We start from the raw sequence: 12722 nt of genomic DNA, 5'->3' as shown, positions 1-12722 counted from the left end.
TATATATATATATTTTAAATGGGACGAGAACTTTACAGCACTAAACTTCTAGAGAAAGAAAGGGGTCATGGCAACGGAAGGTAGCGATGAGAAGGGACTTGCGAAGAGAATACGATGTTGAAGACTGTGATCTTGGACGAGTAAGCATCGCATGCACGCATCACCACCTACCTGAACACAAAGACGAGAAAGTAAAGAGTCGTGAGGGTCAAGGGAACTGAAGAATTTCCAATCTCGCGTGTGACGTTGCCCCGAGGGGGAAAAAAGGACCGACAAACAACAAGATCTTGCTTCGGAACGGATCGTGCTGAGGATGATAGTAGGCTCCACTGATTCCAAGCTCTCCGCCTAGTTGTACCGGCAGTTGCACACGCATTCGTTGAGGACTGATAGGCACTGCCCCCCAGATCATGGTCAGCAGCCATACACGCAGCTCACGCTAGAGCGCGCGAGAAGGGGAGAAAGCCAGCGCACGTAAGACCCGTCACAGTGCAGGTATCCATTGCATCCCGACTGGGCACAGCACCACTTTAGACAGCCTAGAGTAGAGAGGTGTGTGAGTAGGACTTCCTGTGATCCTCCTGGGAGGGGGTGGGGGGATGTGTGTGTATGTGTGTGTGTGTGTGTGTGTGTTCGTACTGAATCCCGGACCGCAGGTTTTGGCTGCGACGTCGACGGGGGCCCCCTCCTGGCCATGTCAGCCGCAGCAGCATCTTCGGATCGGAGAAGCGAAGCTGGGCTTACCTTCTTCTTCTCGACATCGGTGGGCCGGGGGATGGCAAGGCCGGCTAGGACAGCGAGGCCGAGAAAGAGACGCATGGTGCCAGGACGGCGTGGCAGATCGACGAGAAAGACGGGTCGCTTGGTGTGGAGAAATCCGGAGCCGCGCGGGACGGTATGTGAATCCCGAGATGCTGGACGGGCAAAGCGGACGGGATAGAATGGAAGAAAGACTCGGCTGTCGTATATATAGAGAGCTTTTCACCATGGGAGCCCTAGCTGTGGCAAGCGGGATGTTGAAAAGCGGGGTGGATGTCGTGCAACACATCTCACTTGCCGCATGATCGAGGGGGGGGGCAGAAATCTGCCACTCCCGGGCAGACGAAGTGAAATCTGCGTGATGCGATTCGAAAGCTTGTATCGACAACGGTAAGAGAGGCGTATTTTCGTTCATTTTCTACAACTACGGCGGAAGCGACGTAGCAGAATCGGGCCAGAGCGAAAGTTGCTTGCAAGAGCCGGTTGGAGACCTTGACATCAACAGAGATAGAGAGAGACATTTGAGTTGTGCAGGTCTCATAACCGTCGCCTCCTCAACGATCCTGGTGATCTCAGGCATCTCTCCTGGTGCTCTTCTAATTGCACGGCTTCGAGACTGGTTTCTTCGGCTACAACTAGCGCCGGATGCAGCATGTTAGCCAGAAAAAGTCACGTCACACGTACCTCTGCAATGCGATCCCACCCACCTGTGGGAGTGCCCTCGGAGGAAGACTATCCACCATCGGGGCACAGTAGGTAAGCAAGTGCAGGCAGTGCCCGCACCTTGGGTTCATATAAGGGCAGCCGGTATGTTGTACGACGATGCTCTGCTGCTCGACGAGCACGACATTTGGCACCTGCCTGTTCGACCATTCCTCGCTTAAGCCTAAGCTCCCGAGGAAATCAGACGTAGCAAAGGGTCCTTTCTGCTACGGCAACAGCCCTTCTCTTTTTTTCTTTTTTTCTTTTTTTCTTTTTTTCTTTTTTTCTTTTTTTCTTTTTTTCTTTTTTTCTTTTTTTCTTTTTTTCTTTTTTTCTATACCATGGAAAAATATACTGTCTATTCTCTTCAAGTGCTCCTCTAACAGCACTTCCTCTTTCCCTTCCGCGCGGGGCTCTGCTGCCTCCCGCGTCATCTAGCACACATCACCCTGTCCCGTCCCCCTTCTGCACTCCTGGCTCATAATTTCTAAAATGCATGACCCGGCAGGAAGAAAAGCCTCGGTCGTGAAGCAGCCGCCTTGATCGACTTCTGCGTTGCTAAACATGCTGCCCATGCGCGATACGACAAAAGCTCTGCGCTGTTCCCACCGTTTTCGGTTTCCGATCTCTGCATGGAAGAGTAACGGAGATGGGACTCCTCGCACTTAGCAAATGAGAGCGTTTCCTGTGACCACCATGCTTTTCATGACTCGCTATTCTCGATACGCCATCTCCATAGCGTGATTCGTGTTCATTACCAATGAGGCCGGTGGCCGAGTAGTGAATCTACGAGGGTCCAGATTACAGTTTGGGTGGCCGGTGAGCCGGACGAGGGTAGGTATCAGCGAGTGTAGAGAAACAGAGAGCTGGCTCTAGAGACTCCAGAACTGCTTCTTCGCGGGCTCGGCATTGGAGATAGTCGACGATGGCTCGACTTTGAGCTGTGGGCGCGGCTGTAGTGGAGAGCTGCTCCTGGAGCAGCCTTCTCTGGGTGTCGGGGAAAATCTGATCTAGATGGCGATGAACGTTATATGTCCCAATGCTGAAGCTGGTATTAAGTGTGCTGGTAACTCTGGTGACCATTGAGCATTGGTTTGTGATACGGGGCATAAGAGCCTGACGAGTGAGGGAGTGGGTCTGTGGTAGAGCAGAAGTGAGTTGGGTAGTGTAGAATGTTATTAGAGTCCGTCTTGTTGATTCAGGAGAAGAAGATAATATCAAAGAGGGTGTATCACTTTGTCCTGAGAGGCGTGCTATGATCCAAGTATGTTATCACAGAACCGGTATATCCAGAGCTAGCCTTTCCACGAGAGTATGATGAATCCCTCAATATCTAACACTATTCCCGCCCAAATCACCGACGATAACCCACATGCTTTCATTTCCTTATACATCGCCCACCGCCATCACGATGCAAATCATGCATACCCTCTCGACTTCTTAGAAATTCAGGCCCCAGACCGACAGACTACCCCCCTTTCCATCCCCCGGTCCCGTAATCCCCTTGGACCGCAACCCTCTCAAGATCGCATCCTCCTGAATAATCTTCCGCAACGTCTCCTCACGATTCGTGCCAGTCAATCTCGACGTCAGCTGCAGTATCTCCACAAGTCTAGAACCACACGGTCAGCCCACAATCTCACCCCATGAGCATCTGTAAACAGATTCCTCACGCCCGAATTCCACCGTGCACCTCCACATCGCCACGACGGAAAGTGGGGTCGGAAGGGAGGAGCAGCATACCGATCACCAAGCGGGTCCCCGCCATACTTATGATCCAGCACCCCGATCTCAACACTCAGCTCATCGGATTTACCCTGCAGGATCTTCTCGAGGGCCGTAGGCTGGGCTTTGAGCCCTTTTCCCTTTGGGATTCTGCGTCCCGGGTGCGGTGGGGGGGGAGAGGCTTGAGGAGGGGCCGGTGCATCACGCATCTCTTGATCGTGGGACGCCATAATCAGCGAGCAAGAATAGACTATCCTGACAATCAAGCGTTGGTGTGAAAAGGGCTGCGGTCGGTGATCAATTTCGCGGAAGCATCTGGTGAGGTGATAAAGCTGAAGTAAATAGATATTCGGATCGCCTTGGCTCGCTTGATGCATCCGCTGGTCAACAAAGGAGGAAAGAGACCTCGGGCCGCATGCGCCCGGACGCGATTCTTTGTACGACCAACATACGGTCGGCCCTATCGTGGAGGGGCGGGAGCCAAATGTGGTCGCTCTAGAAATGTTTCCTCGTGCCTAAAGTGACACTCGAGGTGGTTCCCGCTGCTGCCATTTGCGCACGTGTGAATCACTACGACGTGACCGTGACTGGTAGTTCTCGCGTATAGAAACTCACTGAATATCCACCTCCCCCTTTCCCCTTTCCCCTTCTCCCACACCCCTCTTCTCCCATCATATCAGATCATATATATTCATATCATATACATACACACTTTATTTGACCTCCAGAAAGAAGAAGAAGAAGAAGAAGAGAAATGAAGTGAAAGACATCGCTAACAGGTGACCAACTAAATTGCTAATGCGCAATGGATTCTTGCAGTGTTTAAGCTGCGCTGAAGCTGGGTGCGTGTGCGCTGGAATTGTGTGGAGTTTGATTGACGTTGTGGAATTGTGGGAGGGGTCCACGGATAGGATACCGGGGTGTGGAGGCGGCTATGGGGGTTGGAGAGGACAGGGCTGCTGCAAAATAAAAAAAAGTGGTTGGGGGTAGTAGATGGGAAGAAGAGGCGTGTATGAAGGGGAAAGTGAAAGGAGGCGGTGATATGATATGATGTTGTGCAAGTATTATGCAGTTGGTAGCGAAGATCTTAATTACAGATGGAACAAAGCATGGCTGTTATATATAACCTTCCTGCCTGCCTTCCGTCCCCAAAACGCCGTGCCACCCATCGTACAGCATTAAGGCCAGTCCCAACTCCATAAACTCCGCATCGGATCTCGTGGCAGTGAAATCTACCAGGCGGCAGCATCACGATCGAATCGCACCAGCTCCTTCCCCGCGTCCTCCACGTCCTTCTTCGCTTTCATCCGCATATAGAAGATTGGACAATCCTTACTCGAGCAAATAACCTCACAGTGCATGCTCCCTTGACACCGCTGACACTGTGTCCACAAACGCCCGAATCTCACCTCCAAGTCACTGACTTTACTCAGAGTCTTCTGATACAGTTCTCCTACTCTAGGCGCACAATTCGAGCAGACAGCGCCGCCGACTTCGTCTTTGCCAACGAGGGGCTTCTTGCACCCCATACACGTGAATGTCTTTTTTGCGAATTTCATGAGTCCACCGATAGAGGGCGCTGCGACGGAGATGGAGCGTGTATGATCACCTGCCAACAGACTGTTGGCTTTCGTCTCCCCCAGAATAGGCTCAAAGATTCTACCCAGAGGCTTGGCAAGTTGATTGTCAAGGTAGTATTTCGTGTCGACGGGGATATTATTCTCGAGAACAAATATAGGGTCTTCGGAGCGCTCGAAGTTCTTGGCGCCTGCTGCGCCTTTGATGATTACATAGGCAACTCGATCGCCGAGGGTGGGGGCTGAGCCTGCATCGCGCTTTTTCATGCGTTCTGCAAGCTCAACGTGAGCTTGCTTGGCTGTGTAGTCTGCTTTTGCGAGGGCTTTGGTGATGACGAGTTTAGACATGTCGATTTTGTTCTGGAGGAGGTCTGAGATGGTATCCTTGACGTAGCTAGATATTGTTAGTAGTGTCTTGAATTTTGCGAGGAGTAGGACCTACTCTTGAGCACCCTGTACATCCCTATCAATCAAGATCATGCGCAGTACAGTCTCAATTACATTCTGTACCAGCCGACAATTGTCTCTCCGGACTGTCTCGATGCCCTTGGTGTCCATTTTGTCGTATTTGTCAGGATTTGTCCAGTATAGCCCAGCATAACGCTTTTTGTTGATCAGCAGGTACGGGTAGTAGACCTTCTCAAATTCAAGCTTGATCGGCTTGATGAACTTAGAGGAGACATACGCTGCCGCCTCCTCTCCGAGCTTCATCGCCTCAACAAGTTCCTTGCAACCAAACTTGACCATGACGGAATCGGTATCACCATAGATGACCTGAGCATCGTGGCTATAGCCATTGGCGATAGTGTACTTTTTCTCGACCTCTTCCTTCGTCTTCTCGATCATTTGACGGCCATAGCTTGTGGTACTACTAGCAATGGCAAGACAAGGAAGCTTTCCGACTGTTGCACCAGTGAGACCGTAGACACTGTTGGCACTGATCTTCAGAGCCAATTGACGACCGTTCAGCACAGCTTTCTTGAAGGGGTCGGTTTCAACAGCAAGCTCTCGCTTGGCTTGTTTACGCGCAGTCAGCAATTCCTCCAGAATCTGAGTCAATAGACCTTTCCGCTGTTTCGTTGTACAGAACATGTCATTGTTCGGGGTGACAATGTAGTCCTCATCCTTGACGAGACCTAGCTTCTCGACGGAAGCTTTGTTGAGTAGTGTGGTGTAACAAAGGTTGTGTGCTTGAATGATACTAGGGTATAGAGAGGCGAAATCAAGAGTTGCAATCGGCACATCGTAGTAGCCCCTAGTCGGTTCAATGACTGTGGCTCCCTCGTATTGCTCATCCGAAGCGTCTGTTCGCAGATTGGGAATTACCAGCTTCTGCTCCAGCGCCTTTCGGAACAGCTGGCTGACGAATTTGACTTGCTGACCACGGGAAAGGAGATAGTTGAAAGGTACACCTGTGACTCTTGACATTTCGGTGTAATTTTCGAGACATGAAAGTTTGTCCATCAGTCGTTGGGGCAGATACGCATCCTTCAGACAATAGACTGCCAGACGCCGCCTGGATTCTGGAGTACCATTGAATAATTCCGTGATCATTGTGTGGTGCACATCTTCCTTCTGCTCGCCGAGGAATTGCGCACAGACAGAGTTGAGGGTATAACTTCTAAGTTGATGGTCTCTCTGTACAAGCTGCAAAAGGTCAAGTTGTAGCCGACCATTAGTATTGGTTGCTTTGGTATCTCGATTGCCCATCTGTTTGCTGGAGAAGTTGGTCTCCTTCGCAGCTGATCTCGCACTGTTCAGCCGGGTCCATTTATCAAAATCTTTGACCTTCAAATGCTTCGCCCTGTCAAGCAAGTATGGAAAATCGAAGTTACAGATATTGTAGCCGATTATGATGTCCGGATCGACCTCCTCCATGAAATCTCTCCATTTTGTGAGCATCTTCTCTTCGCTGCTGAACTCGAAAAGCTGAGTGTTGACGATGGGACTGGTGTTGTCTAAACAGAACACGTTCCGTACGAATGGCTTTTTCTCTCCGTATCTTGTGACAACATTGGCGATTTGGATGACTGGATCGTAGTTGGCTTCTGGGAAGATACCTTTGCGACCAGCACACTCGATATCAAAGGAAAGAATCCGGAGAGGCGCCATCTTGGCCCATTCTCCTTCCGGCTTGTGAGCTATCAGATCTCGGTACGAAACGTGTGCCTCGATTTGACAATTCGAATGCCGTTCATTGTGTGGGATCATTGTGTAGTTTTCTGCTGCAACCTCAACCCAAGACATTCCCAAGATCTGCCATGGTTAGCCATTGGCAGTGACATAAAGAAGGATAGTCAGTCACCTTGCAGTCAATCATGAATCGTAAAACGTATGCAATGCTGTCGAACGTCAAGATGCCCCCGTCTCCACTTCCCTTCCACATGCCCTTGTAATTCGCAGTCCCTCCCTCAATTGTACTCCTGACTTTGTTGATAAATTTTGGATCAGTGACAGTGATCTTGATGTATGGGTTCTGTTGATTGCCCTGAAATCCGTACAGGTTCTCTCGGAGAACAATTTGCACTGAGTGGATGGCCGGTTGATGCTGTGCAAGCTGGGAGTCAAGATACGCCTTGAATCCATCACATTCGCGCTGTGTAAAATTGACTGGAGCAGCAACATAGAGGTAATGAAGAAAGTCGGTGACGTGCAGCATAACAGAGTGGCCATTCTGCGGGTTTTGGTCAGTCGGGGGCAGTCTGAAAGGCTCGACGTGCTTGCCTCCGTAACACCAAACAGCTTGACTGTTGCATTCCCGCCATTCAAAGTTCCTTCTTCGCACTCGATCTGCTGGAATATGAGGTTGTCTTGGCCTTCCTTGAAGTCTGCCAGACTTGGTCTCGCCCACTGTTGATCCTTCTCTGAATTGTTCTTTTTCAAGCCGGCCATGTCCTGGGTCATCTTCTCCAAAACTTCTGACTCGAAGTGACTGGGCTGACTTGAGCCCAGCCTTCCCTGAGGTCCATTCTGGGAACTCTTGAATCTCGTCGCGGGCGACGATGTGGGTTCTGCTTGTTCGAGTTTGCGCTTCTTTACTGATGCAGGAGAGGAGGGGATGTTTCGTCGAGCGCTGGTTGTATCGCCCAGGATTCTCTTCTGCGGAAGCCTGGAGGGAGCCATAGTCAAGAGATTACAGCTTCAACTGCGAAGCTTGTTGAGGAGGATAATGGAAGAAAGTAAACAATTGTGAAGTGGGCGAGGGATTGAGGTTCTTGTCGCGTCTACACGTCCATGTCGCGTTACGCGACCGACTCAATGATTAATTGAGCTCGGGAGCGGATTAATGAATATTCCGGCGTCTTAGTGCTTTCCAACATTAAGCAAGACTTCTTTTCACATCAAGGAATGTCCCCGGCTAGTTCCAGTCTTTAGTCAGGCACATCTATCAGATTGGTAATCCATTTAAACCAGTTCCATCATTTCAATCACGCTCTGATAAAATTTAGGTGGCGTCTGGTAATTTGGGGAGAAAGAAGAAATGCAAGAATTGAAACCTTGAAATTGTTTTCGTTATGAGAACTATTTTGCGTCTTATTTCCGATTCCGTTTGGTAACTCTCTCGAGTCCGATTTCGAAGGTACACTTACTTCGCAATGCCGAGGGTCTTTCGTCCTACTTTACCTTGGTACGGACCAGGTAGGTATCCTTAGCATAATTAACCGCGACCGCTATCTAGCATTATAATTAAAAGAATAGGACTTTTATGAAATGAGCAAATCAAAGACTTAAGGACTTGCTTTTCCTCGCTTCTTATAGATCGAGGTTTTAAAACAAGGTCTAAGATTGCTAGGGGAAGTCTGAAGGTCGATTTCTAGTAGAGACTTGATACCGAAGTTTCGAAAGGAGTTTCGAGGTTTCCGGGTTTCACTCCGAGGTTTCAATTTCTAAACCTCCTTTACCAGATACCCTTTACCAGATACTAATCACCTCAATTAGAAACCGAAAACAGCCTGGAGACTCCATTTGAGAGTGTCACCAGACGCGCCCTTACTAGAAATCAAGGTAGCATGCTAACGGCCATCCAACCACCATGAAGATTATCAACTTCTTCCCGGTGGATCACCGAGCAAGAGAGATTGCCCAAGAAAAGCACCTCCACCGAGACCTCGATGAAATGCATCTTCGACTCGGTCTTTTGCCTGGAGGATTCGCTGATTCTCACCTGTCCTTTGAGATGAAAACAAACCATCTAGCCCACCTCCACCAACTCCATGAGCAGCTGCTGCATGAGCAGCAAATGAAGTCGGACTATATGCAGCATCTCAATAGCAAATTTTGCAAATTTAAAAAACTTCCGATTGAAATTCGTTTCCTGATCTGGGAACGCGCTTTCTTATCTGATCTCCGTCCAAAAGTTCACCGTGTCGTTGAATTCAGAGGGAGCATGGTTTCCAATCAGCCTATTCCGCCGATTCTTCACGCATGTCGAGAGTCTCGTGCATTATACCTATCTTGAACAGACGCTACGTACGACTTTGGTACATTCATCAACTTCACCATTGACACTATCTACCTCACTGATTATATGATACAAGAAGAGAAGTTCCGCAGATTTTTGGAATGCGATTCCGCGAGCAGAGTCCAGAAACTAGCCTTGCGGGAGGAATTGTCCTGCGATATTCCAAACATTGGGCCCTTTGATATGGCCCGAAGGAGCATGATGTGTTACATGCCGGCATGGGTACAATTGATTACCATCTTTTATGACGATCGCTCCCACCAAGCCGGGTCTGACCTCGATGCCACGATCAAGAACTTATCAGCGAGAGAGAAGCGGAAGTGGGAGCACGCTGCGACCAACTCTTATTTGAAGTTCCAGGGTATGATGCATCCAACGATCGAGCACCGGTGTGCACGAATCGTCTCTGCACGCATCTATTAAGCATGGCCAGCGGTATTCCGATCCGATGCATACTCTCCATGTATTGAACATCATCTACAGCAAAGAGGTGAACACAGATCATTATGCGTCTTGATTGAAACAGACCAGGTCTCCTCAATTTGCGGACCATTCTCGACCCTCAACAACCCATGGGTCTTCGGTGCCAGGAAAGATCCATCGTGGATATCTTTCTTTCCTTTTGCTCTCTCTTCGACCGTTCTTGCGGTCGTTTAAGTCACGGGTTCCTCTTTCAGTAATGCCCTAACCGTGACATATTCGCTGCAAAATCACCCATGCCTCATCTGCAGTATCATTATTTTATTGCTCTAGTCGCAGCGATGAGGACCGTCAGCCACTTGCCAGTCGGCATCGAAGAGCGGCCGCGTATGGATTAGCAGCACTTCGACCAAGCTTGCGGCATCTAGCTAGAGTTGCGGGGAGCATTTTTCCCGTGAGGCTTAGAATGCTTATGTAGCGTGGCGCTCGTTCAGCATACTTCGATATCACGACTTTGGCGGAGCGGCACTTCATGGTAACTCAACATGGTAACTGAAGATCAAATCGATGCCAGCCCGGGGCCATCTGAAAATGGTAGGCTATCTGGAAGGTGGGGGAATGGCGACGATGCCACGACTGCTCGGTCTCCGGGATCGTCAACCCAGGAACCTTTAACTTGAACGATTTCGCGTTCGACTATGTTGTTCTTGACATTGGATGCGTTTAAACCCGGCGTATCAAAGAATGGAGAGAAGCTGTGAGAGAAGGGACGCTGATAGCGAGAGAGTAGCGTGATAGCGTTATGGCCGACGATCGTTCTTCTGGTCTACGGAGGTCCTTGTGTTAGGTAACGGACACCCGTCGCAAATAAAATTTGCGTGTTTATACAAGTATTTCTTCATTCTGCCTGATGGTAGTTGTTCTGGATAAGGAGCCGAGCGAGATTGAGTAAGTGTCGTAGGGTAGTAGTAGCCTCGCTTCGCTGGGCTTGCTTGTTTACCAACATCACTTCTCGATCTCGGAATAGTGTGGAGCCTTTCCATCCTTCGGAGGGCATGAAGATCTAGAATTATTCCAAGAAACGGTAGTGCTGAAACTATGCTGGGTATTTCAAGCTTCGCGCGGTCTTGGGGTGGGACTTGGTGGGGGTCTGCTTCATTACGTGAGACCTCCTTGTATAGTACTAGTACGTAGTATATCCCGAAGATTACTGTTGCGTCATAGGCTCTAAGTCGTGAGTTGTCTGTTGCGACTCCTACTTAACCCAACTCTGAGGTAATTTCGATCTGAAGATATCTACCTACTATCTACTGTACTTAATCCTTGGGTGTATAATGTCATGTGATATAGCCTTATGACTTAGGCTAAGCATCCCTAGCGGTGTCTTGCCGTTCAATCTGCCGAACCATCTGACCACCGGATCATCTCGTCCATCTCCTCCATCGCATCCATCTCATCCATCTCGTCCATCTGATCGCAACTTTCTTTTCCTTGCCCTTGACATTTACATCCTAGCGACCATGACATCATACGTAGTATATAACGTTTTGCTTTGCATACATCCGACATTCGCCAGCATTACCTGCGTCGGCTAGAACCTCATCGCCGATCAGATACCTATCCTTCACACGATCGTCTCAAGAGGCAGAACAACAGCCTTGTCCCTTGTATCACATCCACCACCACCATGAATCCTCATGTACAGCCAGCAGAATGTCTTGATTAACGTGGAAAAGGGAAGGGGGAAAAAAAAAAAAAAAAAAAAAAAAAAAAGAGAGAGAAATAAAACGTCCCACAGGCGATAATGTGTCGGACGCCGAAGATCGAGGCTTCCTTCCAAGCAAATCACCAAGGCTTTCGGGAAAAAAAGAAAGGCCGGCAGCCGGCCTGTTACTGGTACAGCACTGCACAAGGTTTAGTACTAAAAGTATAAGTGGAACAACGTCCATCTTTTCATGCGATCGCTCGTCCCCCCTCCCAGCCGATCTATCCATGCGATAAGGCATTACAACGGCGTGGCACTTTCAGATAAAACCGGCGCCGCCGTCCCAGGGCACTAGGTTTGACCTGGATGTATACAAAGAGCCTATTGCCGTGTCGCCCTGCACTATATGTACGTTGACTTTCCCCTCGGGATGGATTTGTATCCACCATCCAAGCAAGCACTGTCTCTATCTCCCTTCGCGCAATTACTGTCTCTTCCAAGTCGGGCATTCATTCTGATCTAAATCGACAGCCATGTCTTTCGTTACTTCCGGCCCGACGTCCTTTGAGGACAACCAAGACCGATCTTCATTTGGTGCCCTACAAAAGAAATTGCGCTTGTGGTACTACCAGTACGAAGTCACATTCTCCCTCTACATGCTCGAGCCGACCGAAAAGATTGTCCTGAACGCCTTCGTCCTGTCGATGTTCAGTCTTATGTTGTACGGCGTGGTATATTTCATGCCAGAGTTTGTGATTCAGTTTGTGACGAAGGGGATATCCAGTCTGTTCTGGGTGTACGTGAACGACAGCGGGAACCAGCTGTTGCTTGATGACGCGGTGGCACCATGGGTCAATTCGACGTCGTCGATGGTGGGATGGGATGAGGTGGGAGGGTACTCGATGTAATAAGGTGAGTCGAGCTGAACTTGGCGAGATCGGGTTTTTCCCAATCTTTCACTCGAGTCTTGCTACTAAAGTCCACCGCTAACAACTCCTAGTCAATAGGAAGCGCCCTAGGTCTCTAGATAATCGATGACTAGCTCTACTCACGATCGATCTGCAGCGACACAATTTCAGGCAGATTTCCTACGAGATGGACAGGACCACAGGCGCCCGTAAAGCGGCGGCTGTTTCTGAGTGGGGGATCGCTATGCCAAGGGGATCCCGGAGACGAGCCTCGAGCCTGAATCGCAACAACTCCACTCAAAACATGGCCTATAACAAGAACGGCTGTTCACATCTTTGAGCTTTCTGGAACGGTTGGAAGCGAGATATCTGTCTCGATGCATGGGAGCTGTTGCGAATGTGGTCTCCCGGGGTGGTATGGGTTTTATGATGCGACGATATCTATTTGCAGCATTTTCAGCGGG

The 12722-nt window shown here is 49.5% G+C and overlaps 4 protein-coding genes across 5 annotated transcripts; 1 reads left to right on the top strand and 3 right to left on the bottom strand.

Annotated features, from left to right (window-relative positions):
• Nucleotides 1–348: 348 nt before the first annotated feature.
• L3040_004018 (uncharacterized protein) lies at nt 349–819 on the bottom strand (the record flags this gene model as incomplete). Of its 2 annotated transcripts, none has more annotated exons than XM_066156637.1 (4): nt 349–396; nt 475–539; nt 640–688; nt 745–819. In XM_066156637.1, the coding sequence occupies 4 exons, from the start codon at nt 817–819 to the stop codon at nt 349–351; spliced, it is 237 nt and encodes a 78-aa protein (XP_066012212.1). The 2 variants fall into 2 exon arrangements, with proteins under 2 accessions (XP_066012212.1, XP_066012211.1); XM_066156636.1 differs by having other exon boundaries at nt 640–685.
• Nucleotides 820–2901: 2082 nt separating this feature from the next.
• Nucleotides 2902–3416, bottom strand: L3040_004017 (uncharacterized protein; the record flags this gene model as incomplete). Its single annotated transcript, XM_007294166.2, has 2 exons — nt 2902–3073; nt 3205–3416. 2 exons carry the CDS (start codon nt 3414–3416, stop codon nt 2902–2904), a joined length of 384 nt encoding a protein of 127 aa, XP_007294228.2.
• A 1002-nt stretch (nt 3417–4418) lies between these two features.
• L3040_004016 (uncharacterized protein) lies at nt 4419–7886 on the bottom strand (the record flags this gene model as incomplete). The annotated part of the gene is made up of 4 exons (XM_066156635.1): nt 4419–5157; nt 5206–7019; nt 7069–7437; nt 7488–7886. The coding sequence occupies 4 exons, from the start codon at nt 7884–7886 to the stop codon at nt 4419–4421; spliced, it is 3321 nt and encodes a 1106-aa protein (XP_066012210.1).
• Nucleotides 7887–11332: 3446 nt separating this feature from the next.
• L3040_004015 (uncharacterized protein) lies at nt 11333–12377 on the top strand (the record flags this gene model as incomplete). Its single annotated transcript, XM_066156634.1, has 5 exons — nt 11333–11344; nt 11674–11758; nt 11882–12146; nt 12238–12262; nt 12351–12377. 5 exons carry the CDS (start codon nt 11333–11335, stop codon nt 12375–12377), a joined length of 414 nt encoding a protein of 137 aa, XP_066012209.1.
• Between the last annotated feature and the right edge of the window lie 345 nt (nt 12378–12722).

This window comes from Drepanopeziza brunnea, assembly GCF_022702325.1.
Source record: "Drepanopeziza brunnea f. sp. 'multigermtubi' strain 214-2 chromosome Unknown ctg5, whole genome shotgun sequence".
NCBI classification, from domain to species: domain Eukaryota; kingdom Fungi; phylum Ascomycota; class Leotiomycetes; order Helotiales; family Drepanopezizaceae; genus Drepanopeziza; species Drepanopeziza brunnea.
Note: the sequence above shows the minus strand (reverse complement) of the source record. Positions and strands in the feature narration are given on the sequence as shown.